General features: G+C 40.2%; 1 protein-coding gene across 1 annotated transcript in view; it reads left to right on the plus strand.

The window, feature by feature from the left end:
• Positions 1–15,264, plus strand: part of LOC115451782 (serine/threonine-protein kinase 17A) — a 208,148-nt gene extending 192,884 nt beyond the window's left edge. The window contains exons 2-7 of the mRNA XM_037439763.1: positions 8,161–8,332; positions 9,027–9,327; positions 11,720–11,948; positions 12,291–12,547; positions 12,881–13,014; positions 13,485–15,264. Of these exons, the coding sequence (XP_037295660.1) occupies positions 8,161–8,332; positions 9,027–9,327; positions 11,720–11,948; positions 12,291–12,547; positions 12,881–13,014; positions 13,485–13,742 (1,351 nt within the window). The 3' untranslated portion in view covers positions 13,743–15,264. The remainder of the gene's footprint in view (positions 1–8,160; positions 8,333–9,026; positions 9,328–11,719; positions 11,949–12,290; positions 12,548–12,880; positions 13,015–13,484) is intronic.
• Positions 15,265–17,713: the final 2,449 nt, after the last annotated feature.

A 17,713-nucleotide genomic window follows, 5' to 3' on the forward strand; every position in this document is an offset into this window, starting at 1 on the left:
TTCCCCGAACAATAGTTTGTAACAGCCCCAAAATTATAACAGTGTGTGGGGGTGATTCATTCAAACGATGCCCAGCTTTGTTATTATTTAACAACAAGCACGCTTGATAAGCCTATGTACTAGATTTAATATCGCGACGACTTGCAGCTAGCTGTGGCAGTGTCACATCTTTTTCAATTTTGAATGACGCGACGGGTAAGCCGTTTAACAAATTGTAAACAGGACTGCTTATTGTACTATGTTCTGAGTAGTATTATTCGTGATTCAACATTGTGTTGAACTATGCATGAAATTTTGAAATACAATGAAGTTAGTATAGAATCTACTCAGTCAATAGTACCCCAACGTGTTGTACAAATTTTCTTAATCTCCTGTCTACTATAATAAGAGTGTGGAGATGCCGTGTCCTCGCACCCTTAAACCATCCGTCTGGCACGGACTATTGACCCCGCAGTTCGTCTACATACGCAATAAACCTTCCAAAAACCGAATGGTGTGAGGGCCCTCCAACAACCAACGCAATACTGTACGACGACTGCCGCGCGAGCGTTCGCCCGGCGCGCGAATCTCCGCGACACCGCGAAGGTCGTCACGCGTGTAATTAACCGGTCGCAAGGCCGTCACGTCCGCACCTCTCGTTATGTCGCTTAGACGGTTGATCTGCATAATTGTGACCAAATGTGGTCGGCGACAGTGCGACCAGCATCGGTGGTAACCGTAATTGTAGGTGGTTGTGCCTTTTTCGTGTGGCAGCTAAACGCCGGCGTTCGGCCCGCCCGCGTGTCCTTATATACGGAATGTAAGCTTTTATGACATTCACGACAAATGATTCATCGAAGGCGGGTTTGAGCTAGGGTTAGCATGTTTATCGCCTTTACACTCTAGATGGCTACGGTTCAGAGTATGTAAAAAAATATATATAAGTATATGTATAAGTTTATTCAAAAATAGTGTACTAATTATCCCAAAAATCTGAGATTTTGACATCTTTGCAATGCATCAATTTAAATTACCATGCGATGTATAGGTAGCTTATGTTCAATTTTATTTCGTAATATTTTAAAGCTGTTATGGTGTCGAAGCGGTGAGTGTGCGTCAACCTTTCAAACGCGTGACGAGCGACGGCGCGTCGAATAACGAGCGATGATAGATCGCCGCGACCCGTTCCTGTTACGGTGGCCGATCATCGATGACGCTGATATTGATCGATATCGGCCGCCGAAGCCATCGCCTCGCCGCACTGTTGCGCAACTCATGAATAATTACCGGGACGGCGCGTTTCACTGTCAAGGACGCGGTTTCGCTTTTGGCCGGTCATCGCTCCGGTGCTTGCGCAAGTGCGTAGGTATCCGGGTCCCGCCGCAGGGCCCGTTGCGCCATGCTAAAGTGCGTGAGTTGCCCAATCTGAACACGAATTGTGCTGAAAGTAAGTTTAAAGATCGATGCGACTCTTGGTCAAGCTGTCACAGCATTTTAGGGCACTACCATTCACTACGTAAATTTAAAACTCATATATTAAGTGACGTTACTACGGTCTTACCGTTTAGGCAAACACCTTGCTAACCACGTTATTTAATTCTATAAAAATTAATTGTCGATAGCGATATTACCGATACGATCGTTCGCTATCTACTCCCGCAAAACCCCTACGAAATTGACCGCTGACGCACCGATTTATAGTAATTGTGACAAACGACTAACATCGTTCACATTGCCGTGTTTATATGAAAAAATGCGAGTTTTATCATCTCGTCGGACGCTCGCATATTCATAAAGCTGGCGCTCGTAAATATTTGTCGGAGTGCAACTTCATCATGGGCACGGCGAGCGATAAATTGCGCAATTGAGTGAGATCGGCGCGTCGCGTAGCTATCTGATTATGACGTTCTAATGGGTTCGCCATTCAATTTGTTACGCAGGATGTCGGCTGATAGCGATTGTGACCCGAGTGGCTATGCGGACGTTCGATACGTTGCAACTAAGTTGAGCTAATGTGGAGTACTTTGATTTTATTGTAGAATTGAAGACGCCACTAGCGCGACGTCTGATCTATCTCTACATGACACGTAAAGTTCAGAGAAAATCATACAGTGGAAACTTTGTTTTCTCGTCTTTTAAATCTGTATGGTTTCGATTGTACTGATCTAATCTGCCTTCATGCCTTCTTCTGAAAACAAAGAGTCGCGCCGCGGCCACAGTACTAACTTTTGTCCATAGCCATACCTCGGACCGGGTAAAGACATGTGCAATACATAGTGTATGAGTCTGGAATGTACGGTTGTTACGGAAGCGTTCGTTACGGGACAGCGGGGAACATTAATCCATAATCTAGCCACTAGTGTCCCCATTTGTAATGTAAACTATTTTGTATCTATACGAAGAAAAGTTGATGTTTTATATCTGCACCTATCCCTGAAGGAAGATAAGGAATTAATTCGTGATATTATGTTGTCTACACAAATTAAGTCTGCCCCTTATCTGTTAAATCAAAATTAGAGTTTTTCTTTAACTTAAAATGTCAGTGAGATGCATTATGAAAGAACAATTAATATTCCCACGGTTAACAAGCGCTGTTCACACTTAATTTGAAATTGAGTGTTTTCTACTTATAGCTAGAGTTTACCATCACCGGCCGGCTTGCTCGTCTCGGCAAATAAAAAAAAAAACCACGACTCTCAGCGATCGACATGACAATGCGACAAAAGGCAGGTGCACACGAATCTCCCTTTCACACAGTTGTTTACAATTAGTCTGCCGAAATGCTCTGCACCTCCGCGGCCCATCCGGCGAAGGTTTTTTCGCCTGCCATCTGCTCTCGACAGCGGCAGGTGCGCGCCGTTTCGCCGAATTCCCTCGAAATGTGCGCCCGCGCATGCAGGTTTTGTACGGATTGTGTGTTCAGGATTGGTATTTAAATCGCATACCATAAATTAGTCTGGACGGTTAGTGTTTTTGCTTTTGCGTTCGGTTTGAATTGTTGCATTTCGATGAATTGTAGTTTGATTTTATTTTGTAACCATTTTGTATATAATAGTGAACATAATATATAAACTCACGTGCATCTTCGATAAGACAGGCAGACTGCAAAGCCGCACAGTGTACCACACATCGACAAATTTATATCCATCCACGTGATTTCATGCCATCCCATCATGACATTAAGGGCCAATCTTTCATACAAGTATTGTCGATTCTCGATATAAATCTCGAATAAATCCCATAAATATTCGTCCCGTGTTTTTTGCAACGCAATTCATCATAGTGACACAAGTTCTTTCCCACAAGTCACGTATAAAAAATAGTGTTTGAGTAATGACACGTCAAAAGTCTTGTAGTGAGGTGACACGGCGAGTTGAACTTTTTGCGACGTCGCGGGCTCAAGTCACGGCTAAAAATATTCAGCATTCCGATTTATTGACGATACGGTTGATGTTATTGCATTACCTGGACCAAATTGAGTATTTTTAAACAGAAAATGATTGATTGTGTAGATGCATTAAGATTTAAGAATGAGAGAAATAAAGACGAACGAATCTCTGGATACGAAGAATAATAAAATCAACTTGATGAAAAAGAACATTAAATTCCAATGATCCTAATCGCTCTCAAATTTTCCCATTTGTACACCACAACTTGCACCATTGTACCATTGGTCGAGCTACGTGTCAAATAGCGGAAACTCGACCACCCCCCACAACCGAATTGTGAAACACCTTTTTGATTCATTTGGAAAAAGAAAAGAAAGCCAAGTACACCCATACCAATTATGATCCCAATCGTCCCCAACTTTGCCCATTTGTATACCACAACTTGCACCATTGTACTATAAGTCAAGCTACGTGTCAAATAGCGGACATTCACCACCCCCCACAACCAAATTGTGAAACACCTTTTTGATTCATTTGGAAAGAGAAAAGAAACCCAAATACACCCAAACCAATCATCGAAATGACATTTCACTTCACCAGGCGATAAACTTGTCCTATTCATCATTCAAACGGTCGCTGCTCGGAGGGGGCGAATCGCAAGCAGTCCGCGCCGTGTCGCGGCCCTTCGCCCTTATCTAGGGCAGTGTGACGGCCGCCGGCGCATCGATCCGTTGTCGTCCCGCCCTTTGTCCTTTAAGGACGCGTGGGTACGTCCTTTGGGGTTGAATATTCGTGCGATGAAATTACGTATTTGTTTTTGGGGTCACTTGATGTTCAGTGCGATGTATTATTGTAGGTCAGTAGAGCGACTGGAGAAGATATCTTGTAGATTTTGATATTGAGACAGGGTAATAGGTGCATATTAGAGGAGGCCTATGTCCAGCAGTGGTCAAAGATGATGATAATGATGAGATGTTGATATTGTGACGCCAGACTTAGTGTAGGGTCGGGATTGCGCGTGTCAATTGTATTTCTTTTGTTTTAATTACTCAACATCTACTGGTTAGGTTATCGTTCAATTTAATATACTTTTTTATTGAATTGTTTTATAAGGTTTACCCTATCAATATACCTCTTTTGTAAATTGTTTTATAGGGTCAATAGGGACCCCTATAAATAGGCTCGCCCCCTATTATGTCGGCGATTGTAGTGGACCTAACTTATCGCTCACACTTAATCTTTAGCATTAAACTGATTGAAGGGTTGGGCTTTCAGGTCAATAAAGTAGGGCGAGGGAACATCACAATACCTGCCTATTCCCCACAAATCTAGATATATGTTAAAATTCCGAGAATGTCTCGGAATTTCAATTGTATTTTTTATAGTCTCAACGTAATTGCTATACATTTAAATACGTTTTTATACTCCATGCGCGTTGAAAAAGCCATTCTCTAATAGTGTTTGTGTTATTTTTATTGAACCGTTTTATTATTTAGTTATTTTAACATTCGAACGTGGTTATGTAATTTATTTAAATCAGTATGGCAACACTGTCAGTGTCGTCATATTCGTGGAATTTACATAGAAATGTCGCTTGACGAGACATAAATCTGTCGCGTATCGTTACGTACGGTTCATTTCGTTTTTGTAATAGAAATATCTGTTTTTAAGACGTGATAGTTGTATGGATTACAGTATTACTTTATAAGAACATAGGTTATCATATAAATTAAGTATATTTTTAAAGGACAGTTCTAAAGTCGACGGTTTAGTCTACGTCGTCGGATTTCAGTTTACATTCATGGTGTAGATTCCAGAGGATGTATGCAACCTTATCACTTCCTATTTTGTAACCAACTACGGTTCGACTAGTATTATGAGTGTTTGAAGCATTTTCTACTGGCTTTATACCATTTGATTCATTTGCCTGTTATATTGATTTTGGTTATTAAAACAATCGATTTACTTAGTAATTTGAAGTAACTATGTTGAATTATAAACTTTACTGTACGTAAAAATAAGGTTGCCTAAATACCATTTTGAACATAAATATAATTTTTGCATCGTTAATTTATTTTCACATGGCAACCCTATTACCACCCCGCAGTGGAGCGCGCCCAGTGGCATTGACCCCGATGTTGTGTTCAACATAATTCAAGTAACAAATTACTTATAAATACGCGTTTAGAGTACATCAACGGCATTGAACTACATACGTGAGAAATTTCACTCGTAACTTTTTATTAAGCGTTTCTTGAATATACTCGTATAAGGCGTCATTTAGGGTTGTCACTAATCATCTGCTTTTTTGTTATTTAATAACAGCCCTATGGTAGTATACTGCCAAATTTATTACAAGATATTTGATTTAATTACTTTAACCCTGTCACATTTTTTTTACCTATGATAATTGTTAATTGAAGCAAAAAACGAATTTCATAGAACAAATTGCGGATGAATGAAAACACAATTATTTTGTATTTATGGATTTTCCTACCGCATTGTAACCACGTAAAACTGAACTGAAATTCTTGTAATGTTTATTTTCGGCGCGTGCGCATCACGAGTTATTTTTTTGACCACAAAACGTCTCTACACACATTGTTTGAGAGTTAGAAATCCCGTCTAATGAATTAAAAACGGCTGATTCACTCGGTTTTAATGAGTGACAAATTGAGAGTCACCGTGGTTGTTGTCTAGTTATGACCTAGTTCCATACAGTATAAATATTATTATAAGGCTTGGTATTTCTGGTAATATTGTTGCACATTAGGTGTATTTCACATATACACCCGTATAACATTAGTTATACGGGTGTATATGTGAAATACAAATATAATATAATACTGGTAATCCAGTCTTATTTTAATCTCCCTATTCTGCCGTGCTTACCTCAAAAGCGGTATCTAAAAAAAAAACAATATCATGATTTTTACGTCGTCAGATATGTAGCTTAAAGAAATAGCCATCCAATGAACTTACCTAAATAACGCTATCTTGTTTAGAACTTGTTAAAAAAACCTTAAAATAGTTTCTTTATCTTAGTTTTACATACAAAACTATATTTACAAAACTTCGATTATCTCGAAATACGGTTTCCCTGACATACCGCTTTTGCGCTTAGCGCGGTAGTATTCCTCTCATCCAATACGAAAATCGTATCCTGCTAATGCTGACACACATGCACAATAGCTCATTAGCATGAGACCACCGTGTGAATAAACAAACGCACCGGTGTGCACAAGGCCTTATACAGCGCTGTACATTGTACAGCTAGTTCCGCGTACAGCATAAATCCGAGCTGGCAATTAACACGTGGCGCCTGCGATGTCGCATGTCGACGAATGCGGAATTACGCGCACGTCTCGATCTGTGTCAAGTGTATGCCATGATGAGCTTGTAAGAAATACAATCTACAATTAATGTTTCTACATAGTGTTTTTAAAGGATTTTTTGTCGGTGTAAGCTCTAACAGTTCGGTGGAAAAGAAGCGTACTTATACATATGTTATGATTTAGTCTATTGAAGTTCGAGACTTAGTCCGAATTCGTTCAGCGTTTACTTATAACAAATGTTCAGATAATAATTTCTTGTACGTAAGTGTTCGATATTGAAATTAAACAACTTAACAATTTTTTTCCGATAAATTTCTTTCATTTTGTCTTCAAACGTTGCAAAGACCTTCGTGGTTATGAAGGCTGCAAGCTTCGAAACTTCGATTACTTGTATATATCTTAATATGAAAATCCAACCCAAAACATCTGAAGCAAGTTCAGCCTTAGCTATTCAGAATTGTTTTTTAGGCTCCTTTTTTCTGGCGACTTTTTTTTAGATCCTAATTTTATGCCTGTGGTGGCTTCCCTTGGACCTGGCGCCCCGGGAAACGATCAGCCCGCACCTAGAAGGCTTCGCCATCACGGGTCAGAGGCCGTCCCTTGACCCTCGGCGCCTGGTGCGGCTGCTACGTCCGCCCGATAGAAGGGCCGGCCCTGTTCCCAAGTCTTAGCGTACTCACCATCCAAAGTAATAAACCATGTCGCAACCAAACACTAGTCCATAGCTCATAGCTCTCCCGTGCTAATAATTCACAGCGCGGGGTTAATTGCGGTGAGTGACGCGACCGGCGCCGCGTGAAGTGTTTATGGCTCTGTTTGTCATGGCTCGAGACAGCTTAATGAAAATGCACTATGGTCGGTTGTTCGGTGTTCTCTGCTCGATGATTTGTTGTGCCGCTTTCTACCCCCAGTGGGGAGGCTGTGTTTCGAGTGTTGAGATTTCTATTTGAATTTTGGTCATTTAATAATCTTTATTTTATACGCGATAATTTGTTATAATTTCATTCCAAGCTGCTCATTTATTATGATCATAAAAACTAAGAAACTGTGAGTTTCTTTAGCTTATGCAAAGGAAATTCTGTTGTATATATCATGTTTACTAAAGAACCTAGAATAAGTAAAGGATTCAGAGAGATATACCGAATTAAATGCCATTAAGCTTGACGCGAATTAAAAATAATTCATGTTTTACTTTTAGGAAATTATTATCAATTCCATCTTTGAGAGACTTTCCCGTCCTCACACCCACCACTACAACTCCTGTAAGCCAGGATCAGCAGTGGCGCGCATATTGCACCGAGCAGTGAAGCTCGGCCAGTCTTAGGGAAAACAATTTGTCATTATTCACAACGAAATTGATTCGAGGAGTTGGAAATATGAGTTCCATATATAATTTAAACGCTCTTAACAGAAACTTGTCTATCACAGTGAATAACAATTCCTTCTTCATGTTCCAGGGGCAAATTCGCGTCAGTCCGCAAGATCCGGCACCTGGTGTCGGGCAAGGAGTACGCGGCCAAGTTCATCAGGAAGCGGCGGCGCGCGGCCGACACCACGCGCGAGATACTTCACGAGGTGGCCGTGCTGGCGCTGTGCGCGGACTGCACGCGTGTCGTCAGCTTGCACGAGGTACTACATATGCCATATTTATAGTATACTAGTGTTTGCTCGTGGCTTGGCCCGTGTGGAATTCAGGTTGTAATAAAATTTGCCTATGACCTATCTTCCTGTTCAAAATCCTCTGATCCTCCTCCTGAGTGCTCTTGAGTATAGTCATTTTATCCCGGGAAAATATTTATCCCTGATTTTTTTCACGCGAGTGGAGCCACGAGCATAAGCTAGTAATATTAAAATGTAATCGCTATTACATCACAAACGGCAAGAACTAAAGAACAGTTAGAGTTACACGACATTAGCGGAGAAGACAAAGGTCGAAGCGATGGCGCCGCGGTGGAAAACCTCTCTGCCGATGTAATTGCGGAATTATTTACTCGTTACCAGCGTTTCAAAAGAAATGTTATCGCTAAGCTTATATGTGTAAGAAATGAGACATGAATTATAATGTAGATATACTTTTTGGTATTAACATAAATTGTTTCGTGATGAAATGAGATGTTGAATGATGCTTTAGATATATATTTTTTTCCTTTAATGTTAATGATATTGACATTGCTATATCGCAGTAAAATCATAGGAAACCGAAAAACAATTATTTCTACATTAAACCGAATAGAAACCTTAAGATATAACGTAAAAAATCTATGAAACAGTTGTATATATTTATTAAATATTTATTAAATAAATATATTTTCACAATTTCCAGGTATACGAAACACGTTCAGAAGTGGCCATAGTGCTAGAACTATGCGCGGGCGGCGAGCTCCAGCGCTTACTAGACGAGGAGGAGCGGCTCTCGGAGGGCGCGGCGAGGCGAGCGCTCCGCCACGTGCTGGAGGGCCTGGCGCACCTGCACGCGCGCCGGGTCGCGCACCTGGACCTCAAGCCGCAGAACCTGCTGCTCACCGCCAGCGGGGAGGAGCTGCTCATCTGCGACTTCGGCATCAGCAGAGCGATACAGTCCGGCGCACACGTCAGGGAAATATTAGGCACGAGGGATTATGTCGGTGAGTTGACGATGTTTTTTTTATACCGCCACGAAAAGGTACACCTTAGGGTTCTCACAAAGAGTCGACCGACGAGAGGTGATTACTCCGTGCCAGTTGACATTATTATGCTGAAACCGGAATACGACACTCTTACTTGGATGTTGGTAAACGGTACTCGCTATCCGTGTGGATACAAATATCTTAATAGCAATTTCAATGTCTGGGAAGTTGCAAGTGATTCAATTGGTAGTCCAAGACCACTGGTAATGTTAGGAAATTGTGTGGAAACTACCTTCAAAGAAGCAAAGATTTGGAAGTGAAAGAGTGCTAACGAAATATTTGAGTCTCCGTTAGATTCACAGTTAGGTATTCAATTCTTAACTAAACTTAGGTTTTGAGGGGAAACATTATGAAATTTTTATTTAGCTAGACTTTAGCTTACCGTTTATTTATTTATCATTTGTACATAATATCATCTTTAACAAATATGCAGTATGTTAAACAGTACTGTGGATGTAATGAAGTCACAAATAATGCAATCTTTGCGTATGGCCCGCGGGCCCGCGCGCGCTGCGTTATAACGTGAATAGGTCCACAATATTAAAGTTAATTGAGAAATTTCCAGCGCTACGACACGCAAACTTATGTGAAATGGGGGCGTACTTAGGGAGGCGATTGGGGGGCCTTGGAACCCAAAGGAAAATTTGTCAAAGCCATAACGGCACGTTTGAAAACTATTAATATCTTTATTGTAAATAAATTATATTTTCCATATAGATACTTATACGTTAAACGGGTAATTTAATGTCAAAAAGATCCCTTTGCTATTGGGAAATATCAAACTTGCGAAAATGCTATTTGCCAACTGTCACAATAAAAAATAAAAGGAATATAATGTTTGTGACATAAACCACTATGTTTATTCGCATTAAGTCCACCTAATAGCAAATGAAAACACCTTTACGCTACATGCTTTAATTATAATTCAATAAGACACCCAACAAGAAGCCTAAATACCACCCTGCCTGGATGTAAATATTTATATTTTGTCATCCAAAGACTATGGTTACGATCTCGTATGAATATGTACATGGAACAGCTCTCAGACTCACTCGGATAATGACAAAATTATGATACTTTACTTTAACGGTGGGGTATATTTAATTAATGATATTTTTATTATATACATTGAATTTATTTATGGACACGGAATAAATAAAACTTGTCACGCATAAACGTATTTATGTAGTTTTATTATAATAAGTTTTTATATAAAAATGATTCCTGCGTCCTAAGCGTTGAGGTCGTTATTTGTTTATTACAGTAGTTTTATGATTTTTTGCTGTACTGTTTAAATTAGGTCATTGGAGCCAGTATAGTCATTGGATATTATGAGATTTTACATCTTTGATTCCCTAGGGCAGGGATGGCGAACCAGTGGCACGCGACAAAATAAAAATAATTCGGGCACGCGAGTAATATGCCAAACATTGATATGCTTTTTTCTTTGGGCTTAACTTCGTTTTAACATCAGATGCAGTGAAGGCTCTGCCGAGTCCAAATAAAAAATAAATATGGATAGAAAAAGTCGCTAAAAAGGAGCACTTGGATAAATAAAACCGTTCCTGGAGGGCATGTTACCCATTAAAGGTTCGCCATCCCTGTCCTAGGGTGAAAGATATATTGCAATGACATATAGTAAATGAAACTTATAATCCAATATTACTGAAAAATGTGCTCGCCTTTTTAATTAATTGAAAAAAATATAAATACATTTTTATTACGCTTTTCTTGGTAGATACAGATTTTTTCAGAGAGTGATTTAATCTTTATTAAGCTATGCCCATAGCCGCGAATCAAAGCTACTGCCAAGTTATATCGAAATAAAATTTGTTCTCGGACTTTGTCGAGGTTTCTTATGTTCTATTTTTTCCCGACGTTTCGAAGGTTTAGCAAATTTCATGGCATGGGGTGGGCTGAGTTGTAGGACATCCAAAAAGTCAACGTAACAATATTTATCAACATTTTAAAATGATATAAAATTAAAAAAATGAGCCCATGCGGGTCCGATCTGCGCAGAACAAGCTCACAATGCCGTAAAGTTATCACCAGCAAAGCTAGTTTCATTTCGATGTCTAACATTTGCGTAAACATAACAAAAACAGTACACAATTAATTAATTAATTTATTTGAAGCTTTATTGTACACCGAAAATATAAATAAACGAAGACAAATTTTTATACAGACGGTGGAAATGATTAAATTGGTGGTACAAATGGCGGTCTTATCGCTCGAGGCGATCTCTACCAGACAAGCATTGGATGGAGATGATAAAAATAGTCGAAAGGGCAGTTTAGGGCGTACGTAAAATAGATAATAAATTAATCGGTAACAATGTTTCCTGTTCCAGCGCCAGAGATCCTGTCATACGAGCCGCTGTCGCTGGCCGCGGACATATGGTCCGTGGGGGTGCTTGCGTACGTGCTGCTCAGCGGGTACTCGCCGTTCGCGGGCGACACCAAACAGGAGACGTACCTGAACATTGCGCAATGCCAGCTCTCGTTCCCGAGGGACTTGTTCCGCGGCGTCTCGCAGCGCGCCGTGCATTTCATAAGGGAGACCCTTGTTGTTGATCCGAAGTGAGTTTGGTTTATTGGAGCCGGTGTTATTACCTCCTTTAATTACTATTCGATATCTTTACTTTTGACGTGAGTTGGTATTGTTGTAGGAAGATCATAATGACTTTTTCTTGTTAAATATTTAAGACCATGTAATGCAAGCATTCTTGCAGTATATGTGCAAGTCCATGAGCTGTGGTGATCACCATCAGTTAAACAATTCCCTGGTCTTCCTTTTGCTAGAACAAAATAAGTATAACTTTCAGATATAATAAAAAAAATACATTATAAGATTTGGATATGAATAAACTATTGATGACCCTTCCCTCTCTTCACTTCTGTAAGTAATATTTTCATTTCCAGGGGTCGTCTTACAGTGGAAGAGTGCCTGGAGCACCCCTGGTTGAAAGACGAGGCGGACATGCCGCGCGTCATCGTAGGCGTCGGCTACGAGGCCGCGACGCACTCCGACGACGAGGCGGACGAGCACAGCCTTAACGGAGTTAACGGCGTTAACGGAATTAACGGCGTAAACGGTATTAACGGATGCAACGGCATCAACGGTGTCAACGGTCACAACGGATGCAACGGCACTAATGGCACACACGACGACGAGACAGGTGAGGCTTAGGTGGACATTGTGTTTATAATGGCCTATAAATTTCCTTTCCTTGAAAAAAAAGGGGGTGCCAATTTTGCTGTTAGTTTGTATTAGTCGTGTCTGTGGATGATGGCAAGAGAACCCTCTGTATCTGTTATATTAGTAAACATTATTAATAAGCGATGTATATTTTTGGTCCTTCGAGTCGGATGAAATCAAAAACTATAGTGGAGTGTACACCAATCTCAGAGTTCATATTTTAAAATGAGCTGGTATATTTAGCGAGATAGTAGCAAGCGGGGAATGCAACGTCTTGCCTTCATTAAGCTAACATTTGTGTGTTTGTTTCCAGAGTCGTCGCGGCCGTCGTCGCCGAGCGCGCCCGGCGCCCGCGACGAGCGCGACGACGAACGCGACAAACCGCTCAAGCATGCGCATGCGCGCGACAACTCGCCGCCCTGCACCGACGCACCCTCCACACCCAAGGTCAGCAGACTCCACTCACTCGAGTTGTACTTGTAGCTGCCGAGAAATACGAACAGTATTCAAGATATCGATAACTCTTGATAAATTCGTATTATCAATTAATTTAATTAGAAAAAATTCAAATCTTTCAATTTTAGAATGTTATTAAGGTGGTAGCTCAAGGTCCATTTTCATACATTTTGTTTCGGCTTTAATCTGGGTAACTAAACAAGTATTTCGTCATATTAAATTTTAAAGGCCGAAATACCCATGATTATTAATTATTTTTACATTTTTCTTTCAACTGCGAGAACTAATCACTAACTAGACGTGAATTTAAATTCTTTACTTGCCAATACTTGTTTAGTTACCCAGATTAAAGCCGAAACAAAATGTATGAAAATGGACCTTGAGCTACCACCTTAAAACACATTTAAACTTTCTAATTTTATGTTTTTTTATAGTTATTTAATACGTATCTCCTCGGGCAGGTGTCGCGCAAATCACACCCACATCCTCCGTCAGTGCTGGCGCTCTGCAAGAAATTTCAACCCGACTACGAAAAGCCGGCGAAACTGTCACACGCCCTGTCGCCGCCCGCGACAACGACAGATTGCGCGTGCGCAAACACACGAGACACAGCGGGGAGCGGCGCGAGCGTGGGGTCGGTGGGGTCGGTGGGGTCGGTGGGCACGTGCCTGCGCGTGCGCGCGGCGCGGCCGCCGCCGGACCGCGCCGTGCTGTGCTAGCGCTACCTGTGCTGCGCGCTGCGGCGGCCCTAGCGTCGCCGCCGCGCCCTGCAGCGCGGAGCCCCCGGCACCACCCGGCACCACCCGGCACCACCCGGCCACACCCAGCCTCACCCGGCCTCACCCGGCCGCTCCTCCGCCGACGGTACAAAACGCATAATCGTCACGCGAGCGTCGTCGCGACCCGCGGCGACACCGCCCGCTCCGATCGATATACGACGATGGCCTTATTCGGTGTTCAGATTGTGTAGTAGATGGTTAACAGAGTACGTACTTATCGGACAAGGATTCGCCGAAACAGTATGTTATTATATTATGATAGGAGATGTTTTGTTTTGATTTCTATGGCGGGGAGCGGGCGGTGCCGCGGCGCGTCGCCAGTGTAGTGCGGGAGAGAGAAGGGAGGCGTCGCACGCGGACCACGCCACGCCGCACCAGTTGTAAATAATCTAATAATGTCGTGTTTATTTATTTGATAATGGGCTGCACATGCGGACGTTTCCGTCGATGTCGATAGACGCAACTTCGACCCGCAAGTGGACAAAATCGACTTTTCGACTACAGCCGTGCTATTCTATTGTATCGATTGAGTCGAATGATGTTTGTGAAGTTTGTACAGTGCGTAAAGCCGCAGCTGTACCTATCGCGCCCGTCACGCGTCCGTGTCGTGCCCGTAACGCGCTCGTCACGCGTCTGTGTCGTGCCCGTCACGCGCTCGTCACGCGCCCGTCACGCGCCCGTCACGCGCCCGTCACGCGCCCGTCACGCGCCCGTCACGCGCTCGTCACGCGCCCGGCACGCGCCGGCGCCGCGCCACGTTACATACTTACTTAGTTATTAAATGAAATTGTTAATGTGTCGGTCACATCGCGTGACGTCTATATTGTAGATGTAAGTGTTCAGATTGATGCAGAGGAGAGTACTTGAGAGGGCGGCGGCGCGGTGATACGCCTCCGCCCGGTCGCGTCGTCGAGTGTCTGGGACCAAAATTTGATTGTCTAGCAGTCGCAATACGAGTCCGCGCGGATTGTGAAGCCGCGCGGATGGATATTTTTAATAAAATGGCCGGATGAAGTCGGTCGAGTCAATTGTGACAGTTAATATTGTAGCTATGGGTACCTAATCGTTGATCTATCGCTTATGGCCAAGAGTTGTTAAATGTTTGATATGTACAATATTGAAATTTTATCACTAGGAGTGACCGTTTTCGGGTTGTTATTTAGATAGGATAAATTACGTAGTTCGTGCGATGGTCTTATGAGCTCAAATCTTGCGTCTCGTTATATTTTGTGTTGATGTTTATCATCGAAGTGCTTAAGCGCGATGTCTAGTTAGAACATTATTTCCACATTGAAAAATCTATTTCTATGTCTCATTGTGTATTTTTTTGTTTTCTTTGTCATTCATAGTGATTTTTTTGTTTCATTTTAACCATTTTCTTTGAACTAAACACGAAGATTACCTTTTGAAAACTGTTGTGATTCAAAACTCATTTGTAAAAAATAAATTATTGTGATATAAATATGGTTTTTCTATTTATTTTTATACCCTGAAAATTACACACTTATCTTAACTTTTATTTTAGAAAAGTAAACAAAACATCTGCCCACAGCTTTATTGTTACTATCGATAAAAAATCGTAATTCGTACTATTATTTGACAAGTGAAATTACGTATAAGGTGTTGAAACTGCTACCTGGGTATGGCTCATATTTTTAGCGCATTTTGTAAAATGTTTGTGTCCGAAGAGTTAGACTCCAAAAAATAAATAAAAAAAATATAATAAATCTACTTTTTATAAATATGAAATATAGTACGTACAATTTTTTATTATGTCAAATTTTTTCATAAACATATTTCTAGTATTTATTTCTCCACATTAAAATAAAAAAAGTTCGACTTTTTCATTCCATACATTTTGTTGGTGTCTGCATACGCCCACTCCACATAAATCATTACACATATAATTTTTTATCATTATGACTTTTTATTTTTCGTATATATCTTATTCTATAGGATATTAACTACGAAAAAAAACGACAACAACTACAATTAATCACCCCGTATTGTTTATATTAACAACTTAAGAGGTGTCCCAAATTTTATTCTCTTGTAACACGTCAGTTGTGTAACGCGATATTTCCTGGTCTTGTTTATAATCTACCATAAAGAATTAATTTATTTGAAGTGACAATACTAGCTCATCGTACTTGACACCTGATTCCTGAACAATTCCGCCATCTTTTTTTCGTGTTAGTTAAGAAAAGGTAAGATTTATTCCTTGGAATTATCATTAATTAAATAGTTGTCCTGATTTTTTGTTTTAAATCATACAAAACAATCATTTCTTTGTTGAACTATGACAGTTTTTGAAGGCTATATTTATTACTTTACATGTTATGATTTTTTTTAGGTTAGTTCGTGTTGTAAATTACATCCGTTGTGCGACAGAGTGACACAAATTGTGCGACGTATTACAACGGAAATTATAAAGGAAAGTGTAGATTGTAATATTTTAGAACAATTAAATTTTTGATCACTACACAAACTGTATTTATTTTTCCACAACATTTATAAAAGATAATTTAAAAATAAGTCAGCTGAATCTGAAAATAAACAACTTAATAATACGTCATATATAATAAAAAATATATACAAAAAATCATGTTTTTAATTTAATATTATTATTTATTTTATCAATTTATTACACACAAAATAATTCGAAAACTAAATATACATACTAAATACAAACATACATAAAAAATGAAATATATATACCACTCACTTATTTAAAATGCAAAATAAGCTCTGTCAGTCTTACTGTGTAAAAAGGTTTACAAATTCTGTTGTAACACATTATTTCAGTTGTGACACCTTCTGTTGTGATCTCATGTATGCGATAGCGCTAAAAATATGAGCCTTACCCACCTAAGACTTATGGCAGTGTAAGGATAGAATTAAATAAGTTATTAAGAAGTCTGGGTAGATATTTGTTTATCTTATTGGAATAAGATCTATAAACCCTCATGTCCGAGAAAGTAACTTTTTCCAACTTAAAAAAGCATTTGCATTACAAAAGTTCTAGTTTCACAATTCTAAAGGTTTGCACACTATTGTTTGATTTTGGCATAGCACTGCTTCAATGGGTTCTCTTAAAAACAAAAATACTAGGTCCAAATAAATTCTATGGGGCGCATTATTTTTGCATAGTATGTAGTCTTAATATCTTATTTATACTACCGGAGAATAATTCGCCGAATTATTTGTTCATGAATATGTCTGAATTACGAGTAAACATTATTATATTAATATGCAATAATAAGCTGTTTAATGTATGACAATGGGCTGGTCACATGACGCAGAACAGATATTCGCTACAGTAAGCATGTTCTGGAGTGGAGACTGCGTCTTGGCAAACGTAGTGTGGGATGCCATCTGGCCAGATAGCGGGACGACTTACATATGAGGGTCAGTAGCGACTGGACGGATAAAACAGTAGACCAGGCTTGTGGCGTACCTTGGGAGAGGCCTATGTCCAGCAGTAGATTGCAATGAGCTGAGATGATGAAGCTGTTCAAACATTCGTATTTGTGACTATTTGTCTTTACTTGGCAAGTATCTAAATCAAGTTCAAGGTTCGAATTAAAACAAAAGTATTAGCCTCACATAAAGATAATGGTTCAGTAGCGAATTATGTAACAAAACATCAAAAGTACTAGCCTAGTAAAGCCAAAGCAGTTGATTGATCTAATATAATATGAAGTGAGCAAGCTGGTAGAACAAAAAAATAAATTAAAAATTGCACACAGGGTCTATTTTCCTGATTATATATTCCATACTAATGTGGGGTTGGTATATTCTTTGCATATTGCAGGTTATATTTTGTTTAGTTCCTTAATCCCAGCGCTTATTAGAAATTAATCCTTTTGACACCTCCAAACCTGGGCAAATGGTTTAAAAGCCAAGTCAGC

This window comes from Manduca sexta, chromosome 17 (genome assembly GCF_014839805.1).
Source record: "Manduca sexta isolate Smith_Timp_Sample1 chromosome 17, JHU_Msex_v1.0, whole genome shotgun sequence".
Lineage (NCBI taxonomy): Eukaryota > Metazoa > Arthropoda > Insecta > Lepidoptera > Sphingidae > Manduca > Manduca sexta.